General features: G+C 47.3%; 1 protein-coding gene across 5 annotated transcripts in view; it reads left to right on the forward strand.

Moving 5' to 3' along the window:
* Positions 1–16735, forward strand: part of LOC121434623 (membrane-associated guanylate kinase, WW and PDZ domain-containing protein 2) — a 1272606-nt gene that overhangs the window by 1236656 nt on the left and 19215 nt on the right. For 2 of the 5 annotated variants that reach the window (XM_041633545.1, XM_041633546.1), the window contains one exon: positions 773–861. The exons of the other annotated variants lie outside the window; for them this stretch is intronic. In XM_041633545.1, the coding sequence (XP_041489479.1) occupies positions 773–861 (89 nt within the window). The remainder of the gene's footprint in view (positions 1–772; positions 862–16735) is intronic. 5 annotated transcript variants of the gene reach the window in all.

The raw sequence follows: 16735 nt of genomic DNA on the forward strand, positions 1-16735 counted from the left end.
CTGGCTGACAGCAGCCGTAGGGGGTGGACAGCAGGCGGAATGGGCAAGGCTGGGGGAAAAAGGCCATAGCGGGCAGGCAGCGGGCAGAACGGGCAAGGCCTGGAAGCAGCCATAGCGGGCGGGCAGACGAGCGGGCAGGTGGGCAGGTGGGCAGCGGGGAGGAATGGGCAAAGTGCTGCTGCATTTTTGGTTTTTGGGGTTTTTTCCTGCTTTACATTTTTTTTTTATATATCCAGCAAGTCAACTTGTGATCTCTGAATATTCCTAGGCAGAATGTTATAGGCGAGAACTACACGAATTTATGAGAACACTAGAGAAAATAAAAAATGTGAACACGAAGACTCCATGTCTGTAGCTTCGAATTTCTTAAAGTTTAGAAACTGTGACTATGACTGATTCTCAAATGACAGCTTCTATCACTAAGACATCCGTGATTATGAGAAAAAAAATTCTAAGATTTCTGGCATTGCCAGTTCAAATCTTTATTCATATCTGTGCCTCCCTAAAAGCACCTCAGGATGCTCTCAATATTTTTGATTTAAAAAAAAAAGTCTACTTTTGAAATATACATATGGCTCAGTTTTTCACTAATTTCACTTGCTGCATGCCTGATAGGATTAGCTGTACCTAAAGTTTTTATTCTTGCTGCCTAGATAATTTTTATTCAGCTGTTCTAAACATACTAAGCAATCTTGACTCTAACAGTAATGTCTTTGTCACTGGTCTGTTAATTCTAATGATTGGTCCCAGGCTGTTCCTCCCCTTCCTTTAGGAATGGTACCTTCCAGTCTCTCCATGTGCATGAAAAGTGACAAGCATGGGTCCCCATATTTCTACTTATTGGGCCACCCTAAAGACACGGTTTGTAAAATCTGCATGACTATTATCTTTTTCTAATGATCCGTGGTTTGCATATGTTGTTGTTGTTGTTTTTTTTTTAACTGATGTATAATGCATTCTTCCCTAGTAACCTGTCTAATCGGGGCTAGAACTCTGGAGGGCGTTTGTAATTGAGACCTTGGAAATAACAAGGCTACAGTTTAAGGGTTCACGAGACTCTAAGACACATTACATTCTAGGGGGCCCAGTCTAGCGTGCCCCTCATAGGAAGAAATGCATGCCGGAGCACCCAAAGAGTCTGTGCTAGCTGATTTCGCTCTTCTTAAGCCACGTGCAAGTTAATACTAATTGTGTATTAGACAGAAAGAGCCACTGTTACCCTCTGGCCCTAAGGACTCCACCTGGAGTCATAGGTATCCCCAAGCCTGCTTTGTGGCAGTTAGGACTCTCCAGATCTTCTGATCTTCCTTTCTTCCTACTCTGTGATGTGCCGTGTTTAATGGGAAACCCTTGTCTTAAAACACCTCCTTGTGGTTATTTATGAGACAGATGTGAGATTGCATTCAGGCAGCACTCCAGTTTCTAAATGAATATCCTCAGGGCTACCATTTGGGGAACGCTCTTAGGGACAGAAAAAGCGTGCTCCACAGAAATAAGGGAGATGTCGGTGGCAGCCTCGTAATGGTGGGCCAGACAATAAATCCTTGCCTAGGCCCATCCACCTTCCCCCCCGGCAAGTCCTACAGGGCTGAGACTGCCGCCTCACGCTAACTGGACTGGGACTTTAAAGCGTCGGTTTGACTGGTTAGCAGCAACTGGGGCTCACGCTTGCTCTCCACTGCTAGCCGTAGAAGTATGACCCACGCGGGACCACGTCTCAGCCATGGTTTGACTCGGCCCCGTTCACACTGCTGCAGGCCCGGCTAAGCATCCCGCCAGCACATTCTTTGAAGCTAGTCCTCTATTTTTTTTCTGAAACAGAATTCCCAGTTCTTAACGATCTGATTGTCCTCCAGGAATGACTCAGACTTAACACGGAAGATGAGGATAGTCACTGATTATGCAATTGACCTACTAGTGATTTGTACGGATAGAACTATCTCTACACACACGTGCCCTGGCACGGTCATTCCTTGGAGATGTCTGCCAGGAAGAAAAGTTTTCAATGTATCGTCACGTCTGTGAAGTGTCTGTCTTGCCTGAATCACTTGTTCACCGGGGGAAATCAAAGGCAGGGCATAAAGCAGGGAAATGCAATGTGATAGGACCATGTAACTATCACGGGGACACCTAACCCAGTGACCGGAGGCTGAGTGTCTGTTGGGACAAAAGAAAGCCATCCTTCCATGTGAGCTACTCAGTATAACCCACGGAAATGAGGGACCTAGAAAGGAGGAGGGTTGGGGCCACAGAGTGGCTGAATGTTTGCCATGGGTTCAAGGCCCTACTGGGGAGGGGGGGCTCTCTGTGGTCTCAGTTTGTATCCACAGCTCTGTGAAGTACCTCCTACATCCCAGGCATCACACTCGTGGCTAGGGATGTGGAGATAACCAAGGGAATGTGCGGTCCCAACCTGGTAGGGGAGAGCAAGGGAAGATGGGGACTGAGGCAAACGTATTCTTAGCAGAGGATGATGGGAAATCCAAGTGGGTAGGCTAGAAGAGTTCCAGGACATTCTTCCTGAGGTGGGACATCTTACTGGGGCCTTTAGCAATAAGCGCAGTTCCGCCTGAGTGGAAAAGATGTCAGACAGTATGAAGGGGATAAGAAAGAGCTAATACAAAGTCGGGAAAATGTGTTCATAGGGCCTCATGGGCTAAATGGCAAAGCAGGCGGAGACAGTGAAGGATTGGTTCTAATTAAAAGACCTTCCAGGGCAGGGCAGTGGCACTGATAGAAGTGTGTGCCCGCTCTGAATATGTCCATGGTTCAATTACCAATTCAAAAAGAAACGTGTATACAAAGGATTCAAAGCTTATCTGGAAAGATAAAGGTAGCTGGGCACTATTTAAGGTGGATTTTATATAGGAAATGGAAGCAGCTAAAATGTTACAGCAATAGCCGCGGCAGAGGCAAAGTTTAGGGGAGGTCCTGACGTGGGGATCTAGCAGTATGGGAGCTGCATGCTGAGACTGGAGTTGGTAGACGCCTTGATAGTTCACTGAGGCAAACGGTAAAAAGAGATGAGCTACAGACATGAGGGAGAGGATTGGAGGGCAGCTGACTGGTCTGTTTGGGACTCGTGTTTCGGGTGTCTGATAGACACTTACAGGAGGCAGTCCTAAAATAAGGTGCCGAGTCCAGCCCTCGGGGAGTGAGACCTGGAAATAGGGAGGTCTGGGAAGAAAAGAGAGGCCCAGGAATGGGGCTGGACTCCCCCAGAGACAGCGTCATGGACGTAGGGTCTACATGGCGTAGCAATGGCGAGAAGTCGGTAAGGATTGGAGGAAGGGGGTGGCGTTGAGCAGGCCAGTTCGGCCCACAAGGCAGTGCACACACTGCACAGAAAAGTAGTTCAAAGCAAGGTTTATTTCCAAGCCAGTCAAGCGTGGAGGAAGGCAGCCAAATCTCATCTGTGCTTCCCCAAGATAGGGTTTGGGGGCATTTATAGGATAAGTAAGAAAGGTGATTTGAGGCATAGGTGATTGGAGGTGACATGGTCTATACATCTATGATTCATCTTCATGACTCTTCGTGTGATACACATCTGCAGAATGACGGCAATAGCGTGGTCTAAGAATCTTCAAACTTGTAATGCCAAGTGGTCACCTCACACTAGACTGCAGTGAGGAGTTGGTAGATTTCACCAAACTGGCCTCAAATGCTGAAAACTAACATAGCTGATCGTTATTATGAAAGTCCAAGCAGAATTTCAAGCCCAGCTATGAAGGCTAAGGTAGGATAATCACAAGTTCAAGGCTTGCCTGGGCTATCTATAGAGTGAGTTCAAGTCCAGCCTAGGAAACATAGGGAGAGCCTATCTCAAAAAGTAAAAGGGCTGAGGGTGTAGCTTAGTGGTAAAGCCCATGCCTCGTATTTGTGAGGCTCTGTTCTAAACCCCCAGTGATGGGAAAAAAGGCTAGTGAGGACTCAGTTGTGTGAGCTCCAGAATGTGAAGGAATCTTTAAAGTCACGTAAAGGCAGCAGCTAAGGCGGTGAAGGGGTCGGTGTCCTTCACCTTGCTTCTGGCAGTCTAAGAGACAGGAGAGTGATATTGAAGTCAGGGCAAGGCGGGGTTCTTAGGGGCCGCTTGGAGAATTGTCTACAAGATTCTAGATGAAAATCCAGTCGTTCTCAGAGTACGGAGAACAAGAGACTAAGGAGTAACTGCCACATGGGCCATCAACATCACAGCCGCCCCAATGCAAGGACCATCACAGAACAGAGAGCAGGGATTTGTGAGCACCCCCTCCCCCCGCCTGAGGAGCTATGGACAGCTGATGGCTTCTGGGGAGTAGGGGGCAGTTTTCTTTAAAGTTGTGGCTACTGCTAGGCTGACCACACTGCAACAGATTCTCCTGCACCTATACAGACAGCACAAATCAGACTTGATGGGCTGTTAAATTTGTAAAAGGGGAGAGGAGATGAGCTGGAGGTATAGGGATGAGGGCAGACACGGGAGTAGCTAAGGGGAAGAACTGGGGGGAATATGATCAAACTACACTGAATTAATTAAAAATAAAAAAGGAAATTTAAGTAGAACTCTCTACTGAAGAAATGTTACTATTAAATTTGTGTCCTTAAAAACATGGCAGTGTTGCTGGGCAGTGGTGGCTCACGCCTTTAATCCTGGCACTGGGGAAGCAGAGGCAGGCAGATTTTTGTGAGTTCAAGGCCAGCCTGGTTTACAGAGCAAGCTACAATACAGCCAGGGTCACACAGAGAAACCCTGTCTCAAACAACCAAAAAACAAACAAACAAACAAACAAGCAGCATTACAATGTGGGTAATAAATTGAATTTTTTTTGGGGGGGGGCGTTTTGAGGCAGGGTTTCTCTGTGTAACTACGTAGCTCTAATTAGTCCTGGAACTCTGTAGACCAGGCTGGCCTCAAACTCACAGAGATTTGCCTGCCTCTGCCTCCCTAGTGCTGGGATTATAGGTGTATACCACCACCGCCCAGCTGTTCCACCACGACATAGGCTGGACAGAGGACTAGAAAATGTGGATTGGGCAGATTCAGGCATTAGAATCCCACATTTCTGCCTGGGCTTGGTGAGAGCCACGCACACAACTCAAAATAATTGTGTCACTGTAACGCCTGGTCCCGCACTCACTCCATGAACTTCACCAAAGGCCATCTCTACATCCTGAGCCAGTGGGAAGCCTGTTGGTGTGACTCGCACCTTTAGTAACAGGGCTTTTGCCGTTCTAGTCATGAGAAGAAGGTCCTGGTTTTTCTGCCTTGTTTGTCAGAGTGCAGAGGTGAGGGAAACATCTCATTTCTCATAAAGAAATGCTATCTTTGAGGAATACATAGGAAGAACACGGAATGACACCCCACTGAAACTGCACAGTGTATCACTTCTCTGCTCGGTGCTCGGAAAAGGAGTGGACGTTCTATAGCCTCTTTCTCCTGATGGTAAACTATTTCAAAATCCAAATTCCAGCCAAACATTTTAAGAGTGAGAAAGTTTCCTCGAAGACCACCAAGCTTGCCATGGTAACTGATTGCGATCTTCAGCCCCTGGGCCTCTCTGTTAACATTACTGGTCTGTGGAGGAGAACCTCTGACTGCTCCTGCAGGCTCTCCAGCTGCCTTCGCATTTTTAACACACGCGTGCGCGCACACACACACATACACACACACGCGTGTGCGCACACACATGCACACATGCACGCACAATCCTCTTCTGTGGACTGTGCAAGTGACTGTACCACTGGCTTTCACACCAAAACCCTATCACGAGACTTCCGAGTGCCTACAAAAAAATGAATCTCCGTAGCTTCGCTTACATCTGAAGTATCCAAACTCAGAGAAGATGCAACATGGTTGTGAGGATGGGGCCAAGCAGGGACGGGGTGTGGGGGTGGGGGTAGATTAGTTTCAGTTTTGCAAGAGAACCAGGAATCTGGTGCATTTAACCTGGCTGCCTGTAATGCTGACAGTGGGTTAGATGAAAACCTGTGTGAATTGTTACCACAATATTTTACAAATAAATGCATGGGACACTAATGAGAACAAGTACTTCTGAGCCTTTAGCAGAGGTGAGCCCAGGGAGTCCATCAGCTGTGCTGGTCCCAGGCAGCCCTGAGGCCTTCTTCATATGAGAGGCAATGAGGTTCTCAAAGGAGCCACCAGTAGGAGCCCAGCAGGTCGTTAGAGATGGCGGCTTCACTTCCCACTTGGTTCGCAGTCTGTTTTGCTTCTACTGCTGTTTTGGTTCTTGCCTTTGACCGAGTTTGGAATGAGGACTCCATGGGCCCGTAAGTGTGGAAGTGCCTGGCTGAACCTGCTAGGTTCCGGTGCCTTGCTTATCTAGGTTCCATCTGATCAGCCTGCTCTCACGAGAGTGAGAGTGTCTTCCAGGCATCGCCTGTATTCAGAGGAACCAGGAGCTTGCAAAGTACACTGATGTAGATTCACCTTCACTGGGAGCCTCAGAGGTGACTCCACAGGGGCTGGCCACATAAATATAAACACATTATTGCAAAATGCGAAATGGAAATCGTAGCCTTCTTAATGTCTTTCTGGGCCGTGACATATGTTTGTGAAAATGTTTACTGTTTTTCCTTCTTCAGCTGCTGGGTCAGTTAGCAAGCACAACTGTGCCCAGAGCCCCAGCTAGTCACCCAGTTGTTCAGCTGCTGTGTGTTAGGACTGTCTCCTAACCGAGCATCTCCGCTGACGCAAATAATCCCAATCAGACCAAATCAAATCAAATTAAAAAATACCCAGGTTTAATTAGATACCTGTGCTCTCAGGTGGCCCGAGGGGTAGGGGACAGAAAGTCGCCAACGCAACCACAGAATAGGAAGAGGGAAGAGCACATGATTATTTTCCACGGACCAGTTTAAGGAGCCTGTGGTCTTGACCTTCCCTGGGGAGGGGTCAAGGTTTGATGGGCTGGGATTACATTCCAGACTGTTTGTATAAGAAGTAACAGGAAGCTGAGGTGACACTCATGACCAACATTTTAGGCTCTCTTTGGAAAAGGGGGCATCAGCTCAGTCTGGTCCATCCTGCAGGCATGGAGCAACCTTGGGGAAGAGAGAGCTGGGTGTTTTTGGGTTCACGCTCAGAGAAAGATGTGGCTGGAGAGGCATCCTGTTTACTGTCATCCCAGAGACACCAGGCATCTGTTTCTTGAGGGAGATGACTAGGCAGTGACTAGGAGAAAAAATATTGTTATCACCCAAGATGAAGAGCAGGTAGGCCCTTAATTGTGGCATCTTGGAAAACCGGAGGATGGAAGGTCCTCTCTGCTGAACAGACCAAGTGTCCTGAGTAGGTGCCCACGTGAGCCTGGAGAGATGGTACCAGCATAGGTGTCCCAGGAGCTTGGCAGCCGAGGGTGTGGTAAGGATTACCATGTGAGGTCCTGTCCATCGAGGTTCAAGAGGCCTGGCAGCTAGATGTTTGAGGAGTACTCTGTCTCCTGGGGAGAGCGGGGCAGGTTTAGGGGCATTAGGGTTCACTGGTGTGGGGGCAGGAAGAAAACTGTCAGCGTGTGAATGGAGAAGGGACCTTAGAAGGGAGAGGTAGGGTAGGTACCCCCCAGTGGAGGAGTTTGGGCTGGGAGGTGATGGTTGAGGAGAAAGGGATAAAGCAGCTCAAAAGGGCTCAGGCCCATAGGGGAACATGGGGTGGCCCTGAGGTGAGTAAGGGCAATGGGGAGAAGGGCCAAGATAACCTGAGTTCAATGGAGAGCTTAATTAGCTGTTGTTTGATGAGTCCATTGGCCCTCTCCACCTTTCCCCAGGATTGTGGATGATAGGGGATGTGGAATTTCCAGGAGATGTTGAGAGCTTCAGACACAAGCTCCATGACCCTGGAAGTAAAAGCTGACCCATTGTCCATCTGGATGGTCCGTGGGACGCCAAACCTGATCCACCACATCTGCTGTTTCCCTGGAGACTGGAATCGCTTCCATTCGTCCTGTACAAGTGTCCACAAGTGTTAAGAGATAACAGAGTTTTTTATGAGTAGGCATATGGGTGAAATCAACCTGCCAATCTTCACCCGGTCGGAGTCCACGAAGCTGATGTAGACACTGACGTATGTGGACAGCCCCCTGTGGGTTGGCCTGGGCATACGTCTGGCAGGAGGAGGGAGCCTGTGAAATACGATCTCAGATATGGGTGGGGTCAAAGAGGGGCTCCAGGAAGCGGAACAAAGCTTTGGGGCCTACATGTAAGGTCTGGTGGATGTCTGAAATGATTGACAATGCCTGGTCTTGAGGAAGGATGACATGGTTATTTAAATAGAACCATCCATCCTTTGTTTTTGTGCCCCCCCCCCCCTTTTTATGAGCTCGTCCCTCTCTTTTGATTGATAACAGGGCTGATAGGAGGGAGTTATGTTCTGTGGAATCCGAGGAGCTGGAGGCAAGGCCCCCGGGTCCCTGAGTCATCTTTGGCATTGCCTAAGACCACTGGGTCCTTGGACGACTGGTGTCCCCCACAGTGAATAATAATAATGGTTACTTCTGCAGGGAGCTGGAGGGCCTCCAAGAGGTTGGCTATAAGGCATCTGTTAACTATGGGGGTGCCCTTGGTAGTAAGGAAGCCCCTTTCCTTCCAGAGTACAGAATGAGTGTGGCCTATCAAGAAGGCATATTTAGAGTCAGTGTAGATATTAGCCTGTTGGCCCTTGGCTATTTGGAGTGACCTGGTCAAGGCAATTAATTCAGCCTTTTGTGAGGAAGTTCCCATTGGCAGGCGGGTCGCTTCGACTATGTCAGTGGAAGTGACCACTGCATATGATGCCTGGTGGTTGCCTGATTTATCTCTAAGGGAACTTCCATCAGCAAACAGGGTGAGTTGGAATCCGTAAGTGACTGGTCTAGAAGACGCTGTGGAGGTGAGGTTAAAGCCTCTACAGCCTCTGGGCAAGAGTGAGAGGAGGTACCAGAGGGGGAGGGAGCAGGAAGGAGAGTTGTGGGATTCAGGGCAGGACTGGAGGCCAAAGTAATTTGAGGATTTTCTAGAAACAGTAAATGAAAAGTCTGGAGTCTGGACTCGTGAAGGCCGAAGGGGAGAAAGGGGAGAGGGAGAGGGAGAGGGAGAGAGAGAGAGAGAGAGAGAGAGAGAGAGAGAGAGAGTCTCAGAAGGCCTGAGAGGCGGTGGGTAGAATATACCTTGATTGGCCTGGACAAAGTGATCTTGAGAGCCTCCCAAGTGAGTTCAGCTGCTGCTGCCAGGGCTCTCAGGCATGGTTGCCACCCACAGATGATGAGGTCCAACTGTTTGAATAAAAACACAACAGCCTGAATCGAAGGCCCAGCCTGCTGGGTTAGAACTCCAGTGGCCACTCCGGACCTCTCATCCGTATATAGAGACGGTAAGGTTTCGTGGGATCTGGAAGAACAAGAGCAGGGACTGTTGGAAGGGAGTCTCGCAGCAGAGAGAGAAAGCAGGCTGAACAAGGCTAACAGCTTGCACCTGGCCAGGAGCAAGGTGGGTGGGTTGGTGGGTGTGGGGGAGAAGGAGGAGGAGACACAGAGAGCACCTCAAACAGTGGCTGTGTAAGGAGAATGAGCTGATGGGACTTTGAGCTGGAGGGAGTTTAGGGTAGGGGAGGAGGTGAGAAGGCTGGGAGGCTTGGGGGGGGGGGGGGGCGTGTAACAGGTACTTGTGCCTGAGGAAGCCTGGTCGCCAGCATGTGCTTTGATATGCTAATAGGCACCACAAGTAGGCAGACGTCCCTTCTGCCAGAGAAAAGGGAAATGACTTCTTTTGGCAGAGGGAACCTTGGTTCCCAACTTCCTGAAGAATGAAGGCTTTTATCTAACTGCCAGAAACCCTCCTGTAAGTAAGTCCAGGTTGAGTCCATTTCTGGATATCTGGCGGCTTTCTGGAGTTGGGACTTTTCTTTGGACCTGACAGCTTCCACCTCCGAATCTGAGCAATGCTAATGATCTTCAGTTGACACATTTTGCCTCGTTAAGCTTTTTGTAGTCTTTCATCTTTACTTTGGTCTATCCAAAACAGAAAATCAGCATCTACCAGGCAGCAAGGTAAGGACCCCCCGCGGGTAGGAAGTCTAGGATGGAAGAAGATGGCTAGGGGCTCCAGAGGAGAAAATCCAGGGGAGCCTGGCCATTTTCTGTAATTCCTGGTCAGTAGATTGCTTTTGGAAAAAAATAAACAGCACTCCTTTTTGATAACCTTTACTTATTTTAACAACATACTACATATTAATTATAGACTATTTCAAAACTAAAGATAATCAAAATTCAAAAATAAATTTTCTTTTAAAAATATAACCATTTTGGTTTTTGGATTCTTCTCTGATGTTTATATTATTATTCCATGATGTTAGATATACTTCTATAGATTTTTTTTTTCTTTCTCTTTGGTTTTTCTAGACAGGATTTCTCTATTTAGCTCTGGCTGTCCTGGAACTCACCCTGGTAGACCAGGCTGGCGTCAAACTCAGAGATCCCCCTGCCTTTGCCTTCTAAGTACAGGGATTAAGGGCTTTTGCCACCACTGCCCGGCTACAGATCATATTTAATGACTGCTTAGTATTTTATTTTATAAATACTAAGTCTATTGAACTAAAATTTTATTTGCTTATTTTTCTATTATATCTAAATTTCACAAGACAAAAATCCATTGAGGTCATATATCCCTGTATAACCTTGATTTCTATTTAAGATAACTGAAAAATAAAACCTTCAGATAAAGAATAAGTATATTCTTGGTGAAGACAGGGGAAGTCATGCAATTACATCCTGTTGTAATGTGGTGCCACTCTTTGGTGATGGAGAATATTTTTCATTAAGTACCTTTCCATTAACCAAACTCCGGCAGATGCTGTATGTCATAATGAACAGTTCCGCATGCTGTATAGTAGGTTGCCCCAATCCCACAGAGCTCCTGGGCTCAGATGCATTTAACCCAGAGAGATGGTTGCGCCTCCGTGTCTAAGCCTCACTGACACAGGACCACCTTCAGAACTGGAGAAGAGCTTGTGGACCAATAGCGCAACACATTATGTCTGTGTACAATTCGCTTTGTTCTATGCCTCCTTCCGCGTCTCTCGGTTTGTTTTTAAGCTGCACTAATGCTATTTCTCAAAGAAACAGCGGACCGTACAATCCCATAGCACACTTCTTTGGCAGTTTTAAAACTCCTAAGCCTTCCGGTAACTCAGGACCCGGTTACATCTGTGTGTTTTATTTATTTGGGGGAAGCACAATTAGTCTCGAAGAAACCCAAGCCACTTCTGGGGTTAAGCGGCTCTTCCAAAATCCTATGGGCCTTAGGAGAGCTTCAGACACCACTGAGAACAAGGCCAGAGGGTTTCGTTTGCCCATGGCAGAATGGACACAAACAGTGGCTCATTCCTAAAACCAGAGCAGGCTGATGTTCAGGAAGGAGTCCCCAGCACCCAGAGACTGGCTTCAGAGGCCTGGGTTGGCAGAGCAGACTCCTGTGGTGTTTCCATTCAAGGAAATGAGTGAATCTTGCTGATGAGTTAGCCCTCCTCCTGTTAGCAGCCCAGCCAAGCAAGGACTCCAGGAACCCTTCAAACCCACCAAAGACACCGCAGTCCCCAGGAGGAGGGTGGCTGTGTGTAGCTGAAAAATGGAAGACACAAAAGGAATTTCTGACTCTCTCTCTCCTGAAAAGTGGGGGAGGAACAAACCTTGCGAGTCTTTGTCTCTGCCTAACTGTGCCATGACTCTGCCCACCTGGCGGCAGCTGCCTCTGGGAGATCCCTTGTGTTTAAAGTTGGAACAGAGCCGGGCGATGGTGGCGCACGCCTTTAATCCCAGCACTCGGGAGGCAGAGGTAGGCGGATCTCTGTGAGTTCGAGACCAGCCTGGTCTACAGAGCTAGTTCCAGGACAGGCTCCAAAGCCACAGAGAAACCCTGTCTCGAAAAACCAAAAAATAAATAAATAAATAAATAAATAAATAAATAAAGTTGGAACAGACTCGTGGAGAAAGTGCTGTGCCTGGTCTTCAGGACCCCCTTGGCCAAGCAGAGAAGATTCCTTCATATTCAACCCGTTCTTACAGGAGCCATTTCTTTCTTCTTCCCATTTTTTTTTTAAACACTGACTTAATTTGAAGAATCTTTTCATATGGAAAATAAAGACGACCTAAATGAAAAGGAATGCCAGTTTAAAAACATTGGTCTAAAGCAAGGCAATTTGAATAGGGCGTCCTTAAGGCTCAGATAGCTTTATAGCTAAGGGTAATTTATTCAGGGGCAAAATCGAGTATGAAAATGTGTTCTACAAATACAGTTGTGACACTTAATAAATACGTAAGTGCTAGCAGTGTGGGTTGGGAAAATGTCTTTAAGTAGGAAAACTGGAAAATGCGGACATCTTCTACCTGGTGAATTGCGCTGTTGTGAAAGATTTATTGACCTTTTGCTTGAGTATCATACAGCTTTCATTATCAGTCCCAAAGTAGGAAACGGTATTTGAAAAGAGAAATAGTGGCGTATTTCATAGACCAAAGGGCCATACGATCTTAGTGGGAGCATCTCATTGCCAGGAGCACGAGTGTGTGGAAAATTACAGGTATAAATTCTGAACTGCGGCGGTGTTCCAATGAGATCCTGGCTACTTGGAGGTCTCATTTTCCCCTTCAGAACTAAATAAGAAAACATTGAGACATCCTTGTGATGCGTGAGAAGTAGTGCAGTGATGCTTTGCTCTTCCGGGTCTATTCTTAGAGGATGTCATCGGTACAGCCAGACATGCAGCATCCTTCGAACCGGTGCGTTTCCTTAGTCGAGTTCAAATAGGTGTCCCCACCCCACCCACAAACAGGGGTGGAGAAATGGTTTTCAAGATCACTGGTGCTACCCGGCGACCACCCTAACATCGTGGAACTGCAGTTCTCTCTGCAACCATTTGTGGCAGGGAGAACAAGCACGGAGCAGAGAAGCCCTCAGCAAAGATTTACAGTGGAAGACCCTATCAGAGAGGGATTCGGGCAAGAAGAGCCAGAGCTAGCCAGGTCGGAGCGGTGAGCAGGCAGCAGAAGCAGAGAGGCCTCGGCCCTTCATGCTCTGAGCCAGAATGGACTGAACCTGCTCTCCCAGTCTTGTCTCTGCACCTGTCTCTCATTTGCAATGGTCCCTCCCCAGGAGAAGCTCGGTGTTGATCAAGTTAGGAATTCAGGTGACTTCTTTTATCTTTTTTACCTCACGGGTCTTTCTGTGTGTGTCCTGGCACGTCCTTTAAATACAAGAGGCACATTACAGGTCTGGACGTAAAACCTTGAAGCCGTTGCTAGTTCTTTCATTTGGTATTAGCACCCCAGAGTTTCCAGTGTTTGTTGGAAACGCCCCTGAAATGATTTAAGACCAAGGACAGACATTTATTTTCAAGCTTCGTCCTTAAATGGATGGAGACTGAGACACACCGTTCATCTACACCAAATTCAGCGAAGCCTACTACCCCCTGGGTTGTACGAGCTCAATGCATTAGTACAGAGAACTAGAAGACACCAAAATCGTGTCTTTTCTGAGTAGTGAGAAATACTAGCAGTCCCCTAGGGAGGATTAGAAAGGCCAGCAGAGACAGAATCTCCCCAATACCTAAAAAGGGAAAACCGGAGACCCCGCCCTTGACTTCCCTGGTGATTGATTAACTAGCAGAGGAACCAGGGAGCCGAGGTGCAAACAGCAGGGCAGATGGCGAGGCCATCATTAGACAATTCAGGGAAGGCCAGTAGCCTTAGACAGACAACCTACAGCCTTGCCAAAGCTGCTGCCATCCACTGAGAGGCATTCCTGCTCATTTCCTTCCTGGCAGCTCCCTGCCCAAGACAGCAGAGCCAGACACATATATCCAGGGAGGGAGGTCCCATGTCCCATTCTTATAGCCTCCCTTGGTTATTTGTGGGACAACCCAACATCCCAACTGATCAGCCCTTTATTACAATGAGACACGCAGAACACACAGCCGTGGAGGGCAGACTGCAACTCTGGCTTTCCTCTATATGTGACCTAGATCTGCAAGCAACCACCTAAACCCTTCGCTAGTGACACAGGGTCTTTAAGCGGTGTCATATTGATGATATAACATATTTAATGTTATAAATCAACACACAGTATCAGACCTTTAAATCATTCAGTCCTTATATGTTTTCATTAAGGGTGAACATTCTAATATCAAATTTATGATATCATCTAAGACCTAATATGGCTTAATTCTATTAATAAAAACTAATTTAGAAGTCATTATCCTTTTTAATTACAGATTTTGATTTAGATTGCTCCTGCTCTCCAAGCCAGAAAATGGCCGGCGCCATTATGCCATTGGTCCAAAGCTAATATTGTTCTTTATTATTATTAACACTTTTATAAAGTACCTGGTGGGAAAGGCTGATTAAAAATAACCTCCCCAGAACTCCCCAGGTGGCCCCATGATTTGACCCAAGTTAGTCCTATCAGAAATCAGTGACGATATTTAGCCCCAAATGAAGCCATTTTGCTAATCCTGTCTCCTGATCACAGTGCTTAGCCTCGATAACGCCTATCGAAGACACCTTAGACTAGATAGCCAAGCTCCTGTGCTGTGTCCCAGGAGACCTCTGCTGGTCTCCCGAGCCTGACACTGGGCACGTGATTATCTCTGGTTCTTTCCGGAACTGCCCAGCTTTGACATTACATTCCTAGCTGCACCATTGCTCAACTGTGGGTTCATTTTTCAGTTTCTATAGCTTCCAGTCTGCCAGGTCTGGGGCACCAGACACCATCTGCTTCTTGACCTTGGCATTGATAGGAAAGAGGCAGAGCTGCCGAGTGTCCAACTGTGTGAGCATCGCGAGGCTTGGGGACATAGGAACGCAGTATAGGACAGAGGAGATGGAACGTCATGCCTCCCACCCAACTGGTTGTTCGTATGGAATGAGGCTTCCGAGACCCCTCAGCACCCCCTCAGAAGGCAGCTGCAGCTCAGCAGCAAACGAACAGAACACTCGCAGACCTTGAGAGCTAATCAGCCTGTTGCCATAGTCACCAAACACCTCTGATGACAGGAAAAGCCAGAGTGTTTCACGGTGAAGTCAAAGTATGGACAAAGTGTACTTAACCTAGCTCCGGTTCCGGTCACAGAAGCTGTTGGTCCCGAGGGAAAAGGATAAAAAACAAACAAACCGGCGGCAGCCAGAGCGGCAGCCAGAGGTGGCGGACTGTGCAGCTGCCGAGGGGGGAGCCCTGGAGGATTTCCCCCTCCTGCTGCCTGATATGTTAAGAATAGCAGGAAGCGAGTTTCAGATGAGTATGGACATCAATACCAGGCTTTTTTCTTTTCAGTACCATCCGTGCCTTAAGACAGTCAAAGAAATGACCAACAGGAAGGTCGAGGCATCTTGAGGAGTTTATTCACCTGACGCTTATCAAATTGAAGGCTAAGGCACTTTGATTTGCTTCCTCGCTCTTTGTCAAGGGAACTGCACGGTTGTAAATGAAATACAAGTTCAGCTCTGGGTAGCTGAATCTTCAGGTCTCAGAGGGAGGCAAAGAGGGCTGATCCCGCGTGTGTGCACAGACACAGACTTGGTGACAGGGACACAGCAGGCTCTGGAGAACAGCAACATTACTCAGATACATTAGCACAAAAATATATTCCTAAGAAATTCTCCTGTATCTTTATATCTATCACTCAGTGTGTAAGTCTACTAAAGAGCCCAACAAAATGCGCCGTATTTATTTCTTTAGATGTCCTCTTTCCCTAGAACACCAACTCTACAAGGTCAAAAAAAGAAGGTTCAGCCAGGCGGTGGTCGCGCACGCCTTTAATCCCAGCACTCAGGAGGCAGAGGCAGGCGGATCTCTGTGATTTTGAGGCCAGCCTGGTCTACAGAGCGAGTTCCAGGACAGGCCCCAAAGCTACAGAGAAACACTGTCTTGGAGAGAGAGAGAGAGAGAGAGAGAGAGAGAGAGAGAGAGAAGGTTCTAATTCCTTTTCTGTTCCCGGTGGCCGGCATATCACCCTGCCTCGAGGATGGGAATAATTATTCATTGTTTGAATAAAGGGGGAATAAATAAATAAAACAGGGGCCACCAGTCATTATAAGGATGTTTCCCTCTTACATACCTTTGGCTTTTCAGTTTAGATTCATCTTCTACATAAAATAACTGAGTCTTTTCCATTTACATTTGGCCTGAATTCCCACCTGTATCAAATGACACTAAGGTCCTTTGTCACCTTGTCATTGCCGTTGACTCAGTGGCTACTTCAGTAGGAGTTCCTGTCTGCAATCTGCTTCACACACACACACCTCTGTACTCACACACACTACTAAGAGCAGCAATGTTTCCACTTAGAGATAATAGAATTATAAAGTGGGGTGGGGGCAAGAATATCACATTATTTTGATGGAAGTTTCCCATAAAATAAGTGAATAGAGATCCTCAAAGAGAGATGCATTATATTAAAAACCATATTTTCCCCCATTTACCCTCAACCAAGCCACCCTGGCAAGATGAAAGAATTAGAGGAATGAACTTGAACGGGCTAAGACTTCCACACAAGTAACTGGCCTGCTGTAGTCACTGGTTTCTGCGTTTGCTTTCAATTAAGAATAAGCTGAGTAAATACATCAAAAGTGCATTCTCCTAACTTTTTGAGGCTCAGACTTGCCCCTCCTAACGTTCATAACTATTTCCTCTTGGCATGCTACGGACACATTTCCCGTGTCCCGGGGAAAGATGTTGCCAAAAATAAAAGATGGATTGGTCTTCACTCGTCCTGAGC

This window comes from Microtus oregoni, unplaced genomic scaffold (genome assembly GCF_018167655.1).
Source record: "Microtus oregoni isolate MIOR12 unplaced genomic scaffold, Mior012 000044F_ref0000062, whole genome shotgun sequence".
Classification (NCBI taxonomy): domain Eukaryota; kingdom Metazoa; phylum Chordata; class Mammalia; order Rodentia; family Cricetidae; genus Microtus; species Microtus oregoni.